The 23,465-nt window shown below is 45.1% G+C and overlaps 1 protein-coding gene across 4 annotated transcripts in view; it reads left to right on the forward strand.

Moving 5' to 3' along the window:
* Positions 1-19,003, forward strand: part of DHX57 (DExH-box helicase 57) — a 76,817-nt gene extending 57,814 nt beyond the window's left edge. For 2 of the 4 annotated variants that reach the window (XM_017860435.1, XM_017860436.1), the window contains exons 20-24: positions 1,073-1,207; positions 3,128-3,202; positions 10,409-10,543; positions 14,079-14,279; positions 18,293-19,003. In XM_017860435.1, coding sequence (XP_017715924.1) covers positions 1,073-1,207; positions 3,128-3,202; positions 10,409-10,543; positions 14,079-14,279; positions 18,293-18,436 — 690 coding nt within the window. In that variant the 3' untranslated portion in view covers positions 18,437-19,003. Of the gene's footprint in view, positions 1-1,072; positions 1,208-3,127; positions 3,203-5,379; positions 5,526-10,408; positions 10,544-14,078; positions 14,280-15,001; positions 15,100-18,292 lie in introns of those variants that run through there. The other 2 variants (XM_017860437.1, XM_017860438.1) reach the window with 2 other exon arrangements.
* The last annotated feature ends 4,462 nt before the right edge of the window (positions 19,004-23,465 follow it).

Consider the following 23,465-nt stretch of genomic DNA (forward strand, 5'->3'; position numbering starts at 1 on the left):
AAAAAAAAAAAAAAAAAAAAAAAGAAAATACTTAAACCATCATTGAGAGACAGGGTAGTGTTGCTTAGCTTTCAGTTCTTCAATGATTATTATCTCCTCTTTGTCTGATATGCAGCCCATGTGAGAACAGTAGCCACAAAAGAAAGAAGTTTGTGCTTTCTTTCTCACATTTTTGCTCAACCACTAAAAGGAGCATCTAAATCTTAAACCAAAGCCAGGCGTGGTGGCTCATGCCTGTAATCCCAGTGCTTTGGGAGGCCAAGGTGGGCAGATCACCTGAGATCAGGAGTTCAAGAGCAGCCCGGCCAACATGGTGAAACCCCATCTCTATTAAAATACAAAATTAGCTGGGCATGGTGGCACGTGCCTGTAGTCCTAGCTACTTGGGAGGGTAAGGCAGGATAATCGCTTGAACCCAGCAGGCAGAGGTCGCAGTGAGCTGAGATCGTGCCACTGCACTCCAGCCTGGGCGACAGAGCAAGACTCTTGTCTCAAAAAAAAAAAAAAAAAAATCTTAAACCACTTAATGATGTCCCTATTCCTAGGAAAAGATATGAGCCAGCAAGACCATAAGGAAGGAGAAAGAGGAAACATTCTGCTGAATTCCACCGAGAGCACGAACCACTCTAGGCCTGAGTAAGGAATTGAGAGGACAGGAGCAGAAATGCAAGTAGGAAAAGCTAGACAGTAGACAGTGCCGCAGCACTTGGAGTTGGAATTCCAGTCAAAACCAAGTGCATTTTTTGCTGTCCTAAGAATTTCGTGGAAAATCAGGCCTACCCAAAATCCAACGAAAGTGTTTAAAATTGTAATCTAGAGTTAAATAAATGATCCTTGGATTTACTGAATTTTTCAATTCTGCATAACTGTTTCACTCTGCCTGCCAGTTAGTGTAAGTGAAAGCTGCTTCTTGGAAATGACCAGACAGCATCCTCTTCCTATCTGAGTGATGAATCCGCTTGAGCCTCATTGCTATCCCCTGAAATAATGCATTTTCATAGTCACTCATTTTTGTAAGACTTAACACTGTTATGCTGATGCCCTTGCTTAAAGGTTTTTCCACTTCTTTTAGGAAATGGCCAGCCTCAAACGACAATTCACGGAGCTGTTATCGGATATAGGGTTTGCAAGGGAAGGGCTCAGAGCAAGGGAAATTGAGAAAAGAGCCCAAGGAGGAGATGGTGTCTTAGATGCCACAGGAGAAGAGGTAAAGAATGAGGAGTTGGTTCTTGTTTCTCTTTGATTAGTACCTAAATACGATCTTAACCTGAGAACATGTGTAGACATTCTTCACTTAAGCCTTATGAGCAGTGGGTTAATGGCATTCTTGATTTTCTACTTTGCACAAATAAATATCAGCCGACCTGGCACAGTGGCTCATGCCTATAATCCCAACACTTTGGGAGGCTGAGGCAGGTGGATTGCTTGAGCTCAGGAATTTGAGACCAGCCAGAGCAACATGGTGAAACCTCACCCCCACCCCCATCTCTGCAAAAAAATTAGCCAGGCATGGTGGTGTACCACCTGTCGTCCCAGCTACGTGGGAGGGTGAGGTGGGAGAATGATCTGAGCCCAGGAAGCAGAGGTTACAGTGGGCTAAGATTGAGACACTGAACTCTAGCCTGGGTAACAGAGCCAGACCCTGTCTCAAAAAAAAAAGCAAAAAGTATAGAAAAATTTTTTTAAGTGTCAGCTAACACTCATAAGAATAAAGGGGGCTGGGCACAGTGGCTCATGCCTATAATCCCAGCACTTTGGGAGGCCAAGATGGGCAGATCACCTGAGGTCGGGAACTCGAGACCAGCCTGACCAAGATGGAGAAACCCTGTCTCTACTAAAAATACAGGCGTGGTGGCACATGCCTGTAATCCCAGCTACTCGGGAGGCTGAGGCAGGAGAATCGCTTGAACCCGGGAGGCAGAGGTTGTGAGGAGCTGAGATCGCACCATTGCACTCCAGCCTGGGCAACAAGAGCGAAACTCTGTCTCACACATAAAAAAAAAGAATAGAAGGTTTTCTGCTCATCGTTGCTGTTGTTTTGGTTTTAAATTTCATGCTGCTTCTTGATAAATTCATAAAAGGTAGAATAGACTTCCGGTAGAATTTTCTTAAATCAGGCCAGCATTTATTCTAACAAAGGACCATTTTTTTCTATAACTATAGGAAGAGCACTTCTGTAAGATGAACTTGATGCCCCTGTGTTCCAAGTGCAGTTAGCACTTCCTGGAGATTCTGAACATCTCATGAACCAGAATTTTTTTTCTCCATTTATACTTAGGAACACTGGCTTTGTAACTGCTTTGCAAAAGTCTAGAAAGTCATTATAGGCTCCTTGGAATGGGTCCAATGTGACTGTGGTCCAGTAGATTTGTTTTTTACTTAGAAATAATTTTTCTAGCAAAGAGATAGAAATTAGATGCTCTTTTTTTGCTTTAAGGTAGAGATCAAATATAATAAAATGGTAAATTCTACGGCATAGACATAACCATATTAGAGCCAGACGCAGTGGCTTATGCCTGTAATCTCAGTACTTTGAGAGGCTGACACAGGCAGATCACTTGATGTCCAGAGTTAGAGACCATCCTGGCCACCATGGTGAAACCCCGTCTCTACCAAAAATACAAAAATTGACTGGGCATAGTGGTGCACGCCTGTAATCCCAGCTACTCGGGAGGCTGAGGCAGGTGAATCGCTTGAACCTGGGAGTCAGAAGTTGCAGTGAGCCGAGATGGCGCCACTGCACTCTGGCCCGGGTGACAGAGCAAGACTCCGTCTCAAAAAGAAAAAAAAGAGGCCGGGCATGGTGGCTCACGCCTGTAATCCCAGCACTTTGGGAGGCCAAGGCAGGCGGCTCACCTGAGGTCAGGGAGTTCGAGACCAGCCTGCTGGATCACCTACTAAAAATACAAAATTAACTGGGCGTGGTGGCACATGCCTGTAATCCCAGCTATTTGGGAGGCTGAGGCAGGAAAATCACTCGAAGCCCAGGAGGCGAAGGTTGCGGTAAGCTGAGATCGCGCTACTGCATGCCAACATGCCAGCCTGGGTGACAGAGCGGGATTCCGTCTCAGAAAAAAAAGAAGAAATAGCCGTGTTACTTGTTAATTAATGCTGTATTTTCTCATAGGCAAACTCAAATGCTGAGAACCCCAAGCTGATATCAGCAATGCTGTGTGCTGCTTTGTATCCAAATGTAGTGCAGGTAACAAAACATTTTTCCTAGATCCTTCTATTTTTTGTTTGATTTGTAGCCAAGTGATGTAAGTTAAGATGTGCATATTAATCATCTTAAAGAGATACATACACATGTGTGCGCGCGCACACACACACACACCCTTTTAAACTTAGTATACATTTTCACTCCTTCAGTTCTCCAAATCTATTTGGATACGTTATTCAATAACACATTTATTGTATAACATTTTTAATCCTTCTGACATATGATATTCCAAAAATTAAAATAGACATAAATGTCAGTCGGCCAACCTATATGTAACTAACTTTCTGTGTTAGTTGGAAACTTGATTCAACTATAGTTTATCTTACGCCCTCTACTCTGGACTAAAAGTAAATAGCCAGGCATGGTGGCTCACACCTGTCATCCCAACACTATGGGAGGCCGAGGTGGGCAGATCACGAGATCAGGAGTTTGAGACCAGCCTGGCTAACATGGTGAAACCCCATACCTACTAAAAATACAAAAATTAGCTGGGCGTGGTGGTGCATACCTGTAATCCCAGCAATTCAGGAGGCTGAGGCAGGAGAATTGCTTGAACTCAGGAGGCAGAGGTTGCAATAAGCCAAGACCATGCCACTGTACCCCAGCCTGGGCCACAGACCAAGACCGTCTCAAAAACAAACAAATAAATAAATAATAAGGGCCAGGTGCGATGGCTCACGCCTGTAATCCAAGCACTTTGGGAGGCCGAGGCGCCTGAAGCCGGGAGTTCGAGGCCAGCCTGACCAATATGGAGAACCCCCACCTCTACTAAAAATACAAAATTAGCCAGACGTCGTGGTGCATGCCTATAATCCCAGCTACTCAGGAGGCTCAGGCAGGAGAATCGCTTGAATCCGGGAGGCGGAGGTTTCAGTGAGCCGAGATCACGCCATTGCACTCCAGCCTGGGCAACAAGAGCGAAACTCCGTCTCAAATAAAAATTAAAAGTCAGTGCTTTGCCATAAGACCACCTGTGGCCAGACTACTGGAAACGCTACCTGAGTGTGCTCTTGGACTTTTACCTGAGTTTTGATTATTCATCCCTAACAAGGCACCATTTTCCCCAAAGAGTTTGAATTTGGCAGAATACTGAATCATTTTTCAAAGCCTTCACTTTTTTTATTAAATCCTCAGTTAACATCTGACTGATTTATGGCTCATTTTCTGCTTAGCACTTGTCTGCTTTTCAAACCATTTGAAATGTACTTTTAAAAAATTGTGCTTTGTAGTGTGGTTATGAAAGGGAAAAAAAGTCATTTGGATATAGATTTACTGGTTTTGCTATCATACTCTAGTAATGTAAGGTCTTACCGTTGGTGGAAGCTGGGTGAAGGGTACAAGGAACTCAGTACTATTTTGCCACTTCCTGTGAGTCTATAATTATTTCAAAATAAAAAGATTATTTAAAAAAGAATGTGGGGGCCAGGAGCATTGGCTCATGCCTGTAATCCCAGCACTTTGGGAGGCTGAGGTGGGCGGATTGCTTGAGCTCAGGAGTTTGAGACCAGCCTGGGCAACATGGCAAAACCCTGTCTCTAAAAAAAGAAAAAAGAAAAAGAATGTGGGGAAAAATCATGTGGAGACTTAAAATGTAGAAACAAAGAACATAAATGTGGGATAAGAAGTTTTAGGTAACAATATAGTTTTGAGGCTAAACCAAAAAGGAAAAGGTGATTTATCTGACTGTATATCTAAGAACTCATCAATAAGAAAGACTTGGGCCCTGCCCTATCGCCTGCCATTGTTCCCCAGGCCCCGAGTGGTTCACGGAGCAATAAAGACAGATTTCAGGGCCGGGCGCGGTGGCTCACGCCTGTAATCCCAGCACTTTGGGAGGCCGAGGCAGGCGGATCACGAGGTCAGGAGATCGAGACCATCCTGGCGAACACGGTGAAACCCTGTCTCTACTAAAAATACAAAAAAATTAGCCGGGCATGGTGACGGGTGCCTGTAGTCCCAGCTACTCGGGAGGCTGAGGCAGGAGAATAGCGTGAACCTGGGAGGAGCTTGCAGTGAGCCGAGATCGCGCCACTGCACTCTAGCCTGGGCGACAGAGCGAGACTCCGTCTCAAAAAAAAAAAAAGACACATTTCAGGTGCCAGGAACTTGTACCTCCAATCCCAGATGTTCAGCAAAAGCTCTGTGATTCTGGCCTACAGTGGCGACCTGGACACCTTCTGTATGTGGCTCAAGGAACAAGGCTATGACATCATTGCCTACCTTGCCAACGTCGGCAAGAAGGAAGACTTCAAGGAAGCCAGGAAGAAGGCACTGAACCTTGGGTCCAAAAAGGTTTTCATTGAGGACATCAGCAAGGAGTTTGTGGAGGAGTTCATCTGGCCAGCCGTCCAGTCCAGTGCACTGTATGAGGACTGCTACCTCCTGGGCCCCTCTCTCCCCAGGCCCTGCATCACCCGCAAACAAGTGGAAATTGCTCAGCAGGATGGGGCCAAGTATATGTCCCACAGTGCCATGGAAAAGGGGAATGATCATGTCCAGTTTGAGCTCACCTGCTACTCACTGGCCCCCCAGATTAAGGTCATTGCTCCTGGGAGGATCCCCAACTTCTACAACCAGTTCAAGGGCCGCAGTGATCTGATGGAATATACAGAGAAACATAGGATCCCATCCCAGTCACTCCGAAGCACCCATGGAACATGGATGAGAACCTCATGCACATCAGCTATGAGGCTGGAATCTTGGAGAACCCCAAGAACCCAGTACCTTCATGAAGATCCAGGACCCAACCAAAGCCCCCAACACCCCCAACATTCTCAAGATTGAGTGAAAAAGGGGTCCCCGTGAAAGTGACCAGCATTAAGGATGGCACCACCCACCAGACCTCCTTGGAGCTCTTCGTGTACCTGAATGAAGTCGCAGGCAAGCATGGCATGGGCCATATTGACATTGTGGAGACCCGCTTCATTGAAATGAAGTCCTGAGGTATCTGCAAGACCCCAGCAGGCACCATCCTTTACTACCCTCATTTAGACACTGAGGGCTTTGCCATGGACCAGGAAGTGCGCAGAATCAAACAAGGCCTGGGCTTAAAATTTGCTAAGTTGGTGTACACCGGTTTCTGGCACAGCCCTGAGTGTGACTTTGCCTGCCACTGCATCACCAAGTCCCAGGAGCAAGTGGAAGGGAAAGTGCAGGTGTCCATCTTCAAGGGCCAGGTGTACATCCTCTGCCAGGAGCCCCACTGTCTCTCTACAGTGGGGAGCAGTGAGCGTGAACATGCAGGGCAATGGTGAGCCAGCCAGTCGATGCCACCGGTCTCATCAACATCAGTTCCCTCAGGCTGAAGGAATATCATCATCTCCAGAGCAAGGTCACTGCCAAATAGACCCCTGTACAATGGGGAGCTAGGACCGCCTCACTTTGCAGATTCCCCAAGTACAGGCACTAATTGTTGCGATAATTTGTAATTGTGACTTTTTCTCCCTGGCTGACAGTGTAGTGGGGCTACCGGGCCCCAGCTTTATTCCCTGGTCCCCCTGAAGCCTGTAAAAGTGGTCATCAAAGGGAAGGGTGGGAGGCAGCTACAGTGGGGAGCTATAAAATGACAATTTAAAAAAAGAAAAAGAAAAAAAGACTAAGGCTGGGTGTGGTGGCTCACATCTGTAATCCCAGCACTTTGGGAGGCCGAGGCGGGCAGATCTCCTGAGGTCAAGGGTTTGACACCAGCCTGGCCAACATGGTGAAACCCCATCTCTACTAAAAAATACAAAAATTAGCTGGGCGTGGTGGTGAGTGCCTGTAATCCCAGCTGCTTGGGAGGCTGAGGCAGAAGAATAGCTTGAACCTGGGAGGCGGAGGTTGCAGTGAGCAGAGATCGCACCATTGTACTCCATCCTGGGCTATAGAACATGACTCCGTCTCAAAAAAAAAAAAAGACTAAATAAAAGATCTAATAGATCTAATAGAACCTAATAGAAACGTGGGCAAAGGACATGACTGAACAGATAATACATCCACAAAAATTACATTCAGTGTTACTAGTAAGAAGAAATGCAAATTAAAACAGCAAAGAAGGCCGGGTGCGGTGGCTCACACCTGTAATCCCAGCACTTTGGGAGGCCGAGGCGGGCAGATCACAAGGTCACAAGGTTCAAGAGCAGCCTGGCCAATATGGTGAAACACTGTCTCTACTAAAAATACAAAAAAAATTAGCCAGGTGTGGTGGCGGGTGCCTGTTGTCCCAGCTACTTGGGAGGCTGAGGTAGGAGAATCGCTTGAACTCGAGAGGCGGAGGTTGCAGTGAGCTGAGATTGCACCACTGCCTCCAGCCTGGGCGACAGAGCGAGAGTCCGTCTAAAAAAAATTTAAAAAACAGCAAAGAAATAGCCTCTTTTTACTTTTTAAATTGGCAAAACTGGGCTGGGCAGAGTGGCTCGTGGCAGTTTATAAGCCTGAGGTGAGAAGATCACATGGGGCCAGGAGTTTGAGATTAGCTTGGGCAACATAGTGAGACCTTGTCTCTAAAAAAATTTTTTTAAAAATTAGCCAGGCGTGGTGGTGCATGCCTGTAGTCCCAGCTACTCGGGAGGATGAGGTGGGAGGATAACTGGAGCCTGGGAGGTTGAGGCTGCAGTAATCTGTGATTGTGCCACTGCACTACAGCCGGGGTGACAGAAGTGAGACCCTGTCTCAAAAAATAATAAATAGGCAAAACTTTTTAAAAATTATAATACTGCCAGATGTGGTACCATGCACTGGTAATCTCAGTTACTTGGGAGGCTAAGACAGGAGGATCACTTTAGCCCAGGAGTTCAAGGCTACAGTTAGCTATGACTGTACCTGTAAATAGCCATTGCACTCCAGCCTGGGCAACATAGAAAGACCCTATCCCTAAAATAAAAAATAGGCCAGTAAGGTGGCTCATACCTACAATCCCAACATTTTTGGAGGCCCAGGTGGGAGGATTGCGTAAGGCCAGAAATTGAAGACCATCCTGGGCAACATAGCAAGACCGCATCTCTACCAAAAATAGATTAAAATAAATAAATAATTGTTTGATAATAATGCAAATAAATAAATATAATGCTGGTGCTGTCATGAACCCCCCCAAAATGAGTACTCTTACTCTAAGTAGGAATATAAGTTTATACTCCCTTTCTAGATAGCAGCTTTATTCCTAGGGATTTGTTATTAGGAAATAATTAATTGCATATTTGTACAAAGATACAGCTGGGAGAATATTCATTTCAGCATATTTATATTTCAGCATGTTTATAATTGCGGACAATCTAAATTTGAAATAACAGGGAATTTATTGGTTAAAGTATTATAAATTCTTACAACAAGGTCTTATATATCCATCGAAAATTATGTTTTAGGAAAATATGTCACAACATAGAAAAATGTTCTTAATATATTAAGTTTTAAAAAGTAGGTTATAAAAAAAGATTCTATTTTAGTTTCAAGACATGTTTATTTTCAAGATATCATTGAAAATACATCATTTTCAAGCTATTTTATTTATATTATGTGTTTATGGTTTTTTCTTTTTATATATAAAAATATAAATTTGGAAGAGAAGATTAAAATGATATTTACTGGCTGGACACAGTGGCTCACGCCTATAATCCCAGCACTTTGGGAGGCCAAGGTGGGTGAATCATGAGGTAAAGAGATCGAGACCATCCTGACCAACATGGTGAAAACCCGTCTCTACTAAAAATACAAAAATTAGCTGGGTGTGGTGGCGTGCGCCTGTAGTCCCAGCTACTCGGGAGGCTGGGGCAGGAGAATCACTTGAACCTGGGAGGTGGAGGTTGCAGTGAGCCAAGATTGTGCCACAGCACTCCAGCCTGACACAACGAGACTCCATCTCCAAAAAAAAAAAAAAAAAAAAAGGCCAAACACATTGGCTCACGCCTATAATCCCAACACTTTGGGAGACCGAGGCAAGTGGATCATCTGAGGTCAGGAGTTCAAGACCAGCCTGACCAACATGAAGAAACCCCATCTACACTAAAAGTACAAAATTAGCTGGGCATGGTGGTGCATGCCTGTAATCCCAGCTACTTGGGATGCTGAGGCAGGAGAATCACTTGAACCCAGTAGGTAGAGGTTGCAGTGAGCCAAGATTGCGCCATTGCACTCCAGCCTGGGCAACAAGAGCGAAACTCCATCTCAAAAAAAAAAAAAAAAAAAGCCCAGCTCAGTGGCTCACGCCTGTAATCCCAGCACTTTGGGAGGCTGAGGCAGCTGGATCACAAGGTCAGGAGATCGAGACTATCCTGGCTAACACAGTGAAACCCCGTCTCTACTAAAAATACAAAAAATTAGCCTGATGTGGTGGCAGGCGCCTGTAGTCCCAGCTATTCAGGAGGCTGAGGCAGGAGAATGGCGTGAACCCAGGAGGCGGAGCTTTTAGTGAGCCCAGATAGCTCCACTGCACTCCAACCTGGGCAGTAGAGAGAGATTCCATCTCAAAAAAATAAAAAAAGAAGAAGATATTTACTGGTCTGGGTGCGGTGGCTCACGCCTGTAATCCCAGCACTTTGGAAGGCCAAGGCAGGCAGATTGCTTGAGGTCAGGAGTTCAAGACCAGCCTTGCCAACACGGTGAAACCATGTGTCTACTAAAAATACAAAAATTAGCTGGGTGTGGTGGCACACACCTGTAATCCCAGCTACTTGGGAACCTAAGGCAGGAGAATTGCTTTAACCTGGGAGGCGGAGGTTGCAGTGAGCCGAGATCGCACCACTATACTCTGGCCTGAGAGAGAGTGCGGAGTGAGACTCAGTCTCCAAAAAAAAACAAAACAAAACAAGAAAGGTGTTGGGATTGGGATACTCAGATCTCTGGTCCAGTGTCATCAGCTGGGTCACTGCACCTGATCATCAGTACAGAACCAAAATATCGACATAGTTTTCTCCCACATGGCCACAATGTGGTATAGTCACCCAGAGCCACTGCACCTATATTCACACTTCTTGGTTGAAAACAAAAAAAGCATGTGCTTGTTCTGCTTTCAGAAGGAAACAAAATAAGAAAGAAAGGGAAGAAACAGGAAAGCTATTCAGGCAAGACTGAGCAAGACTGGTTTTGTGCTTTTGTGCCAAGAGATACTTTCTATAAGAATATATATATTATATGTCTTTTTTTTTCTTTTTGAGACGGAGTCTTGCTCTGTCGCCCAGTATTATACGTCTATTTTTACAAATACTTGTTGTTTAGGTGAAAAGCCCAGAAGGAAAATTTCAGAAGACCAGTACTGGAGCTGTCAGAATGCAACCAAAATCAGCTGAGTTGAAGTTTGTCACCAAGAACGATGGATATGTACACATTCACCCTTCATCAGTGAACTATCAGGTCAGAACGGTGGTGTATACTTAATGTTTACAGGTCGTCCTGGGGTAGGAAACACAGTCCCTTAAATTCAGCCACACCATGTTCTATCACTTGCTGTGCCCAGCAGCACCACTGTCTTAGGGAAGATTGAATAAGAATAAACAGACTAGAAATTGGACTATTTCTGGAAAGACTATTTCCATTTGAAGAAAATTCTACTGAATACCAAAAAGTACTCAAGCCTGCTTTCAGATATAAAATTGTTTCTTTGCAATGGTAATTGAAGTCATGAGCTAATTACATCACTGAATCTGTGCCTTAAAAGGAAATGAATGACCTATTCTTGCTGATCCCACTTCCTCAGCTCTCAGCCTGCCACTGTGAGGCTTCTGCCCCCACCACTTTACTAAACCCATCAGAAGTTACAAATAACTTCTTAGTTGTCAAAGCCAGTGTCATCCCTTAGTCCTCATCATGCCACCTCTCACATGGTATTTGACATTGCTAATCTCTCTTCCTCTTGAAATTCTCCTTGATGTTATTTTTGCTTCTGAAATATCACTTTCTTCTCTCTCTCTGGTCATCCTCTCTATCTCCTTTATTTGCTTCTCTTCCTTTGCTCTGAAACAGTGGTTCTATCCTTTGTCCTTATTCTCTCACCATCATGCACTCTTCCTAAACCACCAAACGCACAACAGCACTTACACATCCCAACTACCGCTTACAAACAGACACAGACCCCAGATCTTCTCTCCAGACCTCCATTTTTTTTTTTCTGAACTCTCCTGCTGGAAAGCATCAGCAAATTCTTTTCTTACGCCAACTCAGTTGGTCACCAGGTCCCATCAATGCCTCCTTTTTGACATCTCAGATTTGCCTTTTATCCCCACTACCACTTCCTTAGCTCGAACCCCAAACATCATTTGCCTGAAATTCTATAATAATCTTACTTCTGGTGCTTTCTCTCTCCAACCTTCTACTACTCTACTGCTGCCAGATTACCTTTACAAAACATCTATTTGACTATGTTAATTCCCTGCTTAAATCTTCATATCCAGAGTGTACCACACACTCTCACATGACTCTTCACATGGTCCTTCCTATACCTTGTCCCCAAGTTAGAAACATTCAGGCTGCTCTATCCTCTGGAACTACTGAGGACCATGTTCACAAAGCCTGGAAAGGATTTCCTTAAGCTTAGAGGACTTTGAGGATCAGGAGGTCATCTGCCCTTTCAGCCTGTTAGGAACCACAGGCCTGAGTTAGCTCCACGCCCCCTCCTTTTTTTTTTAATACTTTTGTTTGTTTTGCGTGTTTCTCCAAGAAAGAACTACTCTTCTTTTGAGAATCCAAATCGTTCATGCATCCATGTAATATCTACTAGCACCTACTCTGTGCCAGGCACTGTTGTAGGCTATTGAGGACAGTGGAAGAACCTAGATGGACACAGTCTCTGCCCTCAAAGAGCTTATGTTCTAGTGAGGGAGACAGGCAATACATAAGTAAACAGAATCTCAGGTAATGCTATAAAGCAAAATAGAGCAGGATAGAGAGACAGAGAGTGACAGGAGAGGGGCCCTGCACATGGGGTGGTCAGGGAAGAACTCCAGGAGGAGAAAACAACTGAGCGAATCCTAAATGAAAAGCGAGTCATGCAGATATAGAGAAAGGAGAAACATTCCAGCAGAGGACATAAGTGCAAACACCATAAGGTGGGAGTGTATTTGGTGTGTTCCAGGAAGTGCACGTAGAGGCCAGTGGAGAGGGATGATCATGGGTGAGAGTGATGGGAGATGCATGGGGACGAGGGGCAGGGTGGGGCAGGGTGGACCTGGTAGACCTGGTAGCCCTGGCAAAGACTTGAGATTTTAATCCTTGGACACCATTGGAGGGTTTTGAGCCATAATTGAACTTAATGTTTTCATTTTTATTTTATTTATTTATTGAGACAGAGTGTCTCTCTGTCCCCCAGGCTGGAGTGCAGTGGCACAATCTCAGCTCACTACAACCTCCACTTCCCAGGTTCAAGCGATTCTCCTGCCTCAGCCCCCTGAGTAGCTGGGATTATAGGCATGCGTCACCGCTCCCAACTACTTTTTGCAGTTTTGTAGAAATGGGGTCTCACCATGTTAGCCAGGCCAGTTTCAAACTCTTGGCCTCAGGTGATCCATCTGCCTTAGTCTCCCAAAGTGCTGGAATTACAGGCATGAGCCACCACGCCCTGCCAGACTTACGTTTTTAAAAGATCACCTTGATTGCTGGGTAGAAAAGACACTGTAAAATGCAAAAATAGAAGTGGGGAGAGCACTCGAGAAGCCATCACAGTAGTTTCTGTGAGATGACAATGGTTTGTACTAAGTTAGTAGCTGGGTTCAGTGGCTCATACCTGTAATCCCAGCACTTTGAAAGGCCAAGGCAGACGGATGACTTGAGGTCAGGAGTTTGAGACCATCCTGGCCAACATGGTGAAACCCCATCTCTACTAAAAGCACAAAAATTAGCCGGGCGTGGTGGTGCAAGCCTGTAGTCCCAGCTACTTGGGAGGCTGAGGCAGGAGAATCACTTGAACCCAAGAGGCAGAGATTGCAGTGAGCCGAGATCACACCACTGCACTCCAACCTAGGCAACTGAGCAAGACTGCATCTCAAAAAAAAAAAAAGGCTGGGTGCAGTGGCTCACACCTGTAATCCCAGGACTTTGGGAGGCGGAGGCAGGCAGATCACCTGAGGTCAGGAGTTCAAGACCAGACTGGCCAGCATGATGAAATCCCTGTCTCTACTAAAAACACAAAAATTAGCCAGGCATGGTGGCAGGAGCCTATAATCCCAGCTACTTGAGAGGCTGAGGCAGGAGAATCTCTTGAACCCGGAGGGCAGAGGCTGCAGTGAGCTGAGATCACACCACTACACTCCAGCCTGGACAACAAGAGCGAAACTCCATCTCAAAAAAAAAAAAAAAAAAAATTTGGTAGCTGTAGAAGTGGTGAGAATATGTCAAGGCATTTTGTATTTTGAAAAGAGCTGACTGGACTTAGTGACAATGTAGATGGTGTGAGGGGGAAAAGAATAGTCAATGATGACTCCTCAGTTAGGGGCCTGAGCCCCTGGGTGAATGGGAGCGTCATTTCCAGAGATAGGGAACACTGCAAGGAAGAAGAATCAAGAATTCCATCTGGGCCAGGCACAGTGGCTCACACCTGTAATCCCAGCAATTTGGGAGGCCAAGGCAGAAGGATTGCTGGAGTCCAGGGGTTCAAGACCAGCCTGGGCAACATGGTGAGACCCTATCTCTAGGAAAAAATATAAAAAACAAAAGTTTTTTTTTTTTTTTTTTTTTTTTTAACACAAGAAGTGTGAGATACTTATTAAATGTCCAAGAAGAGATGGCAAGTCAATAGTTACACATGCAAATCTGGAGCTCAGGAAAGTCACGGGCTATAGATAAATTTGGGGAGTCATTAATGGACAGGCAGTATTTAAATCCATGGGACTGGTGGGGGTGTTCCCTTTTTGTTGCCAGTGACATCACTGTCATCATCTGAGGTTTTTTGTTACAGGTGAGACACTTTGACAGCCCCTACCTGTTGTACCACGAGAAGATAAAAACTAGTCGGGTATTCATCCGAGACTGCAGCATGGTGTCTGTGTACCCACTGGTCTTGTTTGGAGGAGGCCAAGTGAATGTGCAGCTTCAAAGAGGAGAGTTCGTTGTCTCCCTGGATGATGGTTGGATCCGTTTTGTAGCTGCTTCCCATCAGGTAAACGGAGAATTGGTCTGTTCTATGAAGCTCAGGTCATGAGGGACTTTGACAATATGAAGTTATGAAGTCAAGGGCATTACTCTAGGAACCAAGGTAACAGACCTAATTAAAAATGAATGACGGCGGCCAAGCCCAGTGGCTCACACCTATAATCCCGGCACTTTGGGAGGCTGAGGTGGGCAGATCATTTGGGGCCAGGAGTTTGAGACCAGCCTGGCCAGCATGGTCAAACCCCATCTCTACTAAAAATACAAAAATTAGCTGGGCACGTTGGTGGGTGCCTGTAATCCCAGCTACTCAGGAGGCTGAGACATGAGAATCGCTTGAACTTAGGGGGCAGAGGCTGCAGTGAGCCAAGAGCATGCCGTTGTACTCCAGCCTGGGCAACAGAGTGAGACTCTGTCTCAAAAAAAAAAAAGAATGATGGTCTACACTGGGATACTAAGAAAGAATGAGGCTGCAGTGAGGCCAGGAGTGGAGCCCTAGTAAGAGTTCCAGAAGGGAACTCTTCTGGAGTGGGCTGCGGTTGGTATAAAAGGCTAGGACAGAAACTGTGAAGTGAGGGTGCTGGACCTTCCTTATTGTTATATAAATAATAGATGTTCACCAAAGAAAAGTCAGAAAATACAGATAAGCAAAAATAAATAAAAACCACCCTGATTGCACCGCTACTATTTTGAGAAAAAGATAATGGGTCTGAATTCTTCATTTATTCTCAGGTCTCAATTATTCACTATATGGAGTCCCTGTGAAAAACATTTCATGGAGAGTACATATTTAAGAAACGAAACTTCAGCCAGGTGCGGTGGCTCACGCCTGTAATCTCAGCACTTTGAGAAGCCGAGATGAGCAGATCACCTGAGGTCAGGAGTTCGAGACCAGCCTGGCCAAGATGGTGAAACCCCATCTCTACTAAAATTACAAAAAAATTAACCAGATGTGGTAGCGGGCACCTGTAATCCCAGCTACTCAGGATGCTGAGGCAGGAGAATCTCCTGAGCCCAGGAGACAGAGGTTGTAGTGAGCCGAGATCACGCCATTGCACTCCAGCCTGAGCGACAAGAGGGAAACTCCATCTCAAAAAAATGAATACATAAAAATACAAAAAAAAAAAAAAAAATTAGCTGGGCGTGGTGGTGGGTGCCTATAATCCCAGCTACTCAGGAGGCTGAGACAGGATAATCGCTTGAACCTAGGAGGCAGAGGTTGCAGTGAGCCGAGATCGCACCACTGCACTTCAGCCTGGGTGACAGAATGAGAATCCGTATCAAATAAATAAATAGATAGATAGATAAAACTTCAGGTAGACACCTGTAATCCCAGCTGCCAGAGGCTGAGGTAGGAGGATTGCTCAAGCCCAAGAGGTCGAGGCTTCAGTGAGCCATGATTGCACCACTGCACTTCAGCCTGGGTGACAGAGTGGAACTCTGTCTCAAAAGAAGAAATAAATAAAATTTCATTTTAACGTCTGCATCTGTTAGAATTCTTATGTTACAAGAAGCAGATATGCCAACTCAAACATTAAAAGAAATTGATTGGCATATTTAACTTTAAAGTCTAGAGCAGCAGTGTCCAACAGAAATACAATGTGACCCACATATGTAATTTTAATTGTTCCAGTAGCCACATTTTTAAAAGTAAAAAGAAATAGATGAAATTAATCTTAGTATATTTTATTTAACCTAATACATCCAAAATGTTTTAATTTTAACATGTAATCAATATAAAAATTATTGAGATTGTTTACATTACCTTTTTTTTTTTTTTTTTTTTTNTACAGGCGCCCGCCACCTCGCCCGGCTAGTTTTTTGTATTTTTTAGTAGAGACGGGGTTTCACCGTGTTAGCCAGGATGGTCTCGATCTCCTGACCTCGTGATCCACCCGTCTCGGCCTCCCAAAGTGCTGGGATTACAGGCTTGAGCCACCGCGCCCGGCCACATTACCTTTTCATATTAAGTCTTCAAAATCGGGTATATATTTTATGTTCACAGCACATCTCAGTTTGGGCTGGCCACATTTCATGTAGACATTAGATAAGCCACTTGTGACTAGTGGCTACCTTACTGGACAGTCCAGGTCAAGGCCAGGCAAGGTTGGTTTGATTTAGCAGTTCAGTGGTGACAAAAATGTGGTTAACCTAGTGGTATTGAAGGGCTTGCAATAGTTCCTGGCGTCACATGTATGCAGCATACCATCCAGAAGAACCAGAAACTTTCTTGCCTACAAGCTCAATCAAAGCTGCCCTCCTAAACCAATTCCTGTGACCAAAGGGATGTCCTGAACTTGAAGACGTGGAGTACCTGAGCCATTCACCCTGGCAAGGCTCACAGTGTGAACGTGAGTTAGAGCAGGGTCCAAACTGCATGGTTCCCATACAGTGGGGAAGGGGCAAAACAGATGTTGGGAAGACGTCTGCAGTGCCACAGCATCAGCATAAACAAAATGCCATAAAAGCATACAGTGTATCCCAAAGCTACAGAGATTTTTGATTCATCTAATATCTTCCACTTTTTTTTTTTTTTTTTTTTTTTTTTTGAGATGGAGTCTTGTTCTGTCGCCTAGGCTGGAGTACAGTGGCGCCATCTCGGTTCACTGCAACCTCCGCCTCCCAGTTTCAAGCAATTCTCCTGCCTCAGCATCCTGAGTAACTGGGACTATAGACACACGCCACCATGCCCACGCCTGGCTTTTTTTTTTTTTTTTTTTTTTGAGACGGAGTTTTGCTCTTGTTGCCCAGGCTGGAGTGCGATGGTACAATCTCGGCTCACCACAACCTCCATCTCCCATGTTCAAGCGATTCTCCTGCCTCAGCCTCCCGAGTAGCTGGGATTACAGGCATGCGCCACCGCCCTGGCTAATTTTGTATTTTTAGTAGAGACAGGGTTTCTCCATGTTGGTCAGGCTGGTCTTGAACTCCTGACCTCAGGTGATCTGCCTGCCTCGGCCTCCCAAAGTGCTGGGATTACAGGCGTGAGCCACCACGCCCAGCTAATTTTTGTATTTTTATTAGAGATGGAGTTTCACCATACTGGACAGGCTGGTCTCAAACTCTTGACCTCATGGTCTGCCCTCCTTGGCCTCCCAAAGTGCTGGGATTACAGGCGTGAGCCATTGAGCCCAGCCCACTTTTTTTTTTTTTCTTTTTTTGAGATAGAGTTTTGCTCTTGCTACCCAGGCTGGAGTGCAATGGTGCCATCTCGACTCACCACAACCTCCACTTCCCGGGTTCAAGCAATTCTCCTGCCTCAGCCTCCCGAGTAGCTGGGATTACAGGCATGTGCCCCCACGCGCGGCTAATTTTGTGTTTTTAGTAGAGATGGGGTTTCTCAAGCTGGTCTCGAATTCCAACCTCAGGTGATCCGCCTGCCTCAGTCTCCCAAAGTACTGGGATTACAGGCGTGAGCCACCGCGCCCAACCTATCTACCACTTTTTTTTTTTTTTTTTTTTTTTGAGACAAGGTATTTTGTGATCAGTAAATTTTTTTTTCCTTTTTTTTTTTTTTTTTTTTTGAGATGGAGTTTCGCTCTTGTTGCCCAGGCTAGAGTGCAATGGCACGATCTTGGCTCACCGCAACTTCCGCCTCCTGGGTTCAAGCGATTCTCCTGCCTCAGCCTCCCGTGTAGCTGGGATTACGGGCATGCTCCACCACGCCCAGCTAATTTTGTATTTTTAGTAGAGACGGGGTTTCTCACATTGGTCAGGCTGGTCTTGAACTCCTGACCTCATGATCCACCCGCCTCGGCCTCCTGAAGTGCTGGGATTACAGGTGTGAGCCACTGCGCCCGGCCCAAATCTTTTCTTTAGATGAGATGTGATAGAGGCACTTTTTTATAATGGACCTCATTTAGTCTACTACAAAATCAAAATGTGTTTACGTTTTTTGTTCCTAATGGAGTTAAAATTATATCAGAAATATAAATAATGGTAATCATAACTGGGGTATTTCCCTCCAATAACCTATCCTGCCTGTTTCTCCAAGCACTGCTCAAATTGTAGTTTTCATTTTAGGTGGCTGAATTGGTAAAGGAGCTTCGTTGCGAACTTGATCAGCTTCTCCAGGATAAAATTAAAAACCCAAGCATTGATCTGTGTACGTGTCCTCGAGGATCCCGGATCATCAGCACAATTGTGAAACTTGTCACCACACAATAAAGAGCAGTCTTAGAGAGTGCTTGCTACTCACCTGCTTCTAGCTCACCTGGGAAATAACAGCAGAACCTCTACCTCCAACTAAAGACCTGTTGGGGCTGGCCCTGGTGGAGGAGCCCAGGGCAGGCAGCCCAAGGCAGCTGAGGCAGTGCATATACCCTTAGGGCCATTTTTAACAAAGCCTTGGCCACTCCCAGCACAATTTGGAGTGTCAAGGGTGAGAGCCTAAAACCCAGCTTGCCTGTCTTTGTCTCTGTGACTGTTCTGGAGTGAATTAAGTTCACCTGATAACACAAAAGTGAATGTATAATACAATTCTGTTTTAATCTGTGTATTCTTTTTCTCCTACTTTTTACTGGGGTGAGACAGGGGCATGAGGAGAAATACGCCTTTTTTTTTTCTTTCCCTGTCGTCAAAGCTCAACTGAGAGAATTCAGAACAGAGAAGGGGAAAAAAACAAAACTATGTGAACAAGAAAAAATAAAATTTCATTTTAGGCTATTGGCTACTGAGTAACCTTGATTTGTGAGGGATTTTTATTTTTACTCATTAAAGGGCAAGTTAAAAAAATTTGAATGAGTTCTCTTTTGGTATTAAAATGGAAGCTGGTCTTATTGATAACACTCCTATTCTTAAAAGCAGAACAATCTGGATGTCTTCATAGTTCTACATTTAGGAATCTTTACTCTCTCTTGTGAACTCAGCCAGACGCAATGGTCACGTTTCTCATCACCGAAGGAGAATTTTAATAGCATTCCTAGGGCAGAGTTGGCATGGATGAGGTCAAAAAGGTTGCCATCGGATTTACAGCCATCACAATGCTTTCCATGAAATTGCTTATTTTCAACCACCACTTACGCTAATGGGGCACTAGCATTTTGGAAAAACATCAGGGGATTTACATTCTCCCTGGACATCTATCAGTGTGGCCAGGAAGGATCCCAAATTGCTGAGTAGAAAAAATATTTGTATGTTTGTTTAGACCTCAGGGCTGGACGCAGTGGCTCATGCCTGTAATCCCAGCACTTTAGGAGGCCGAGGCAGGCCAATCACAGGAGGTCAGGAGTTCAAGACCAGCTTGGGCAACTTGGTGAAACCCCATCTCTATTAAAAATACAAAAATTAGCCAGGCATGGTGACGGGCGCCTATAGTCCCAGCTACTTGGGAGGCTGAGGTGGGAGAATCACTTGAACCTGGGAGGTGGGGGTTGGAGTGAGCCGAGGTTGTACCATTGCACTCCAGCCTGGGTGACAGAGTGAGACACTGTCTCAAAAAAAAAAAATGGACCTCAGGACAGGGTCACTACAGGTTCCATATTATGGATAGAATTCAAACTAAATCAAAACCATCTCAGTGAAATCAGTGAAAGGTGTTCACTTTTCAAGGTATTATTTTAGTTAAGTTTTCAGGAAGTCTCCTTGGCTGTCCAAAATGATTATTATCAAGTTTTTTTTTTTCTTTTTTTTTTTTTTTGAGATGGAGTCTTGCTCTGTCGCCCAGACTGGAGTGCAGTGGCCGGATCTCAGCTCACTGCAAGCTCTGCCTCCCGGGTTTACGCCATTCTCCTGCCTCAGCCTCCCGAGTAGCAGGGACTACAGGTGCCCGCCACCGCGCCCGGCTAGTTTTTTGTATTTTTTAGTAGAGACGGGGTTTCAGCATGTTAGCCAGGATGGTCTCAATCTCCTGATCTCGTAATCCGCCTGTCTCGGCCTCCCAAAGTGCTGGGATTACAGGCTTGAGCCACCGCACCCGGCCTATTATCAAGTATATTTAAGCTTCAGTGCATTGAAAAGCTTAGACTCTAAGCAGTATTTTTAAAAGACATCGATTCATGTCATTGCTTTAAATAAAAAACATACATATGCAAGCACCCACAGAATCCAAATTCTGACTTGCTGTTGAGACAAGGCTCCTATTACAGAACTGATTAGGCTGAGACCTTTAGAAGAAATGAAGAAAACTGCATTAAGCCTCTACAAAAGTTTTCTTTTCCTTTCTTTCTTTTTTTTTTTTTTTGACGGAGTTTCACTCTTATCGCCCAGGCTGGAGTGCAATGGTGGGTTCTTGGCTCACTGCAACCTCCACGTCCCGAGTTCAAGCGATTCTCCTGCCTCAGCCTCCTGAGTAGCCAGGACTACAGGCATGCACCACCACACCCGGCTAATTTTTATTTTTTTAGTGGAGATAGGGTTTCACCATGTTGGCCAGGCTGGTCTCGAACTACTGACCTCAGGTGATCCACCCACCTCGGTCTCCCAAAGTGCTGGGATTACAGGCGTAAGCCACCGCACACAGCCTAAAAAAGTTTTTAAAAATCAGTTTTCACAGCCGGGAGCAGTGGCTCACGCCTGTAATCTCAACACTTTGGGAGATCGAGGCGAGTGGATCACCAGAGGTTGGGTTGGGAGTTCGAGACCAGCCTGACCAACGTGGAGAAACCCCATGTATACTAAAAGTACAAAATTAGCCGGGTATGGTGGCACGTGCCTGTAATCCTAGCTACTCGGGAGGCTGAGGCAAGAGAATTGCTTGAACCCGGGAGGCGGAGGTTGTGGTGAGCCAAGATTGCACCATTACAGCCTGGGCAACAAGAGCGAAACTCCATCTCAAAAAACAAAAACGAAAAAAACCATCAGTTTTCACTCTTGGTGCTACAGTGGTGCTCATGCCGCCCTAGTTAGAGCCATCTGCCCAAGGGGACCTGCAGCATTTAACACAAGTTTGTCCCAGAGCACTCAGCTGGGAGATAATCAACAGCAAAACTTTCCAACCAGTGAAATTGATTCCCTCGGGAAAGCCAGCTCTTGGATGGTCACTTCCAACCACATGTAGATGCACGAATACTGTCATGGTATAGATGTGCCAGAATGTGAAAAAGGTTGGGAAGCTTTGACATAACTCATTGAGTAAGAATATCCTCACCCCAAAGACCAAACTTCTTAAGCTCATCATTAAAATAATGACATAAGAAATTAAATAAAATTACTTCTTTATGACGAAAGATCAGAATGCAGGCCAGGCATGGTGGTTCACGCCTGTAATCCCAGCATGTTGGGAGGCCAAGGTAGGTGGACCACTTGAGGTCAGGAGTTCGAGACCAGCCTAACCAACATGGTGAAACCCCGTCTCTAATAAAACTACAAAATTAGTCGGGCATGAAAGCGCATGCTCTGATCCCAGCTATTTGGAAGGCTGAGACAGGAGAATTGCTTGAACCCACGAGGTGGAAGTTGCAATGAGCCAAGATCACACCATTGCACTCCATCCTAGGCAATAAGAGTGAAACTCCATCTTAAAAAAAAGAAAGAAAGATCAGAATGCAGTATAGTGTTTCAAGGATTTTTTCTTTTTTTTCCTGAGACAGAGTCTCGCTGTGTCACCCATGCTGGAGTGCAGTGGCGCAATCTCAGCTCACTGCAACCCCCGCCCCAGGTTCAAGCGATTCTCCTGCCTCAGCCTCTTGAGTACCCGGGATTACAGGCACCTGCCACCGCGCCTGGTTAATTTTTTTGTATTTTTAGTAGAGATAGGGGGTTCACCATCTTGGCCAGGCTGGTCTTGAACTCCTGACCTTGTGATCCACCTGCCTCGGCCTCCCAAAGTGCTGAGATTACAGGTGTGAGCCACCGCACCTGGCCGTGTTTCAAGGATTTCTAACCCTCAACAAGATGGTCAGCATTTAATGTAATTTATGGAGAGCCTGGTAAATGGTTTTTTAAATATTTGTTTTACTGGCTGGGCATGGTGGCTCATGCCTGTAATCCCAACACTTTGGGAGGCCAAGGTAGGTGGATTGCCTGAGGTCAGGAGTTCAAGACCAGTCTGGCCAACATGGTGAAACCCCGTCTCTACTAAAGATACAAAAATTAGCCAGGCGTGGTGGCGTGCACCTGTAGTCCCAGCTACTTGGGAGGCTGAGGCAGGAGAATCACTTGAATCTGGGATGTGGGGGTTGTAATGAGCCGAGATGGCACCATTGCACTCCAGCCTGGGTGACAGGGCGATACTCCATCTCAAAAAAAATCAAAATGAAATATTTGTTTTACTTCTATTGGAATCTAGCAAGGTAACATTAATAATATACTTGCTGTGAAACGAATCTGCTCTTCTATTTTGTACTATGACTAATTGGGAAGATCTTAGGAAATGAGATGAGCTAAGCATTCTGATCAAAGGGGTCATAGACTGACAAAGCATGAGCTTTGTCTTCTTCCTCCTCGAATTCCATATCAGATTATTAACAACTCAAACTCCCTGGCAAGTAATGAACTTTGATCTTTATCCTCCTATTTAATATTATCTGACCAGCTTAATTTAGATAAAACTAAGCCTAGCATGTGGATCTGTAGGCATATGGTAATGTTAGTTCCTTTTCCTTTCTGGGCAATGGTTTGAACATGTTCCTAAGAGGTTAACATAAAATAAGATCTTGTGGGCTGGGCACAGTGCCTCACGCCTGTAATCCCAGCACTTTGGGAGGTCAAGAAGGGCGGATCACCTGAAGTCAGGAGTTCAAGACCAGCCTGGCCAACATTGTGAAAGCCTGTCTCTACTAAAAATACAAAAATTAGTTGGGCACGATAGTATGTGCCTGTAATCCCAGCTACTCAGGAGGCTGAGGCAGGAGAATCACTTGAACCCAGGAGGTGGAGGTTGCAGTGAGCCGAGATTGCGCCACTGCACTCCAGCCTAGGTGACACAGCGAGACTTCATCTCAGGAAAAAAAAAAAAAAAAAAGATCTTGTGAAAGCACTTTGTAAAATTAAAATACAGCAAATGTAAGGCATTAAGACTGAGGCTGGCTCTTTGAGGACTCCAGTCTGTGTTGTGTTTTCTCGATTGCAAGGCCCATAGTGGGTGAACTCGGGGTGTCACACTATTGAGGTTGTCTCGTGGATGTCACTCAGTTGCCACATAAATAATGGATTCCTGGAGGCAACAGAATATGCTCACACTGCATTATGCTTGAACAAGCCTAGGCAGAGGCTGGCTTTTTCCTCCTAAGTCACACGGGAATTAAGCATAATTCCT

Source organism: Rhinopithecus bieti, unplaced genomic scaffold (assembly GCF_001698545.2).
Source record: "Rhinopithecus bieti isolate Rb0 unplaced genomic scaffold, ASM169854v2 scaffold_52032, whole genome shotgun sequence".
NCBI lineage: Eukaryota > Metazoa > Chordata > Mammalia > Primates > Cercopithecidae > Rhinopithecus > Rhinopithecus bieti.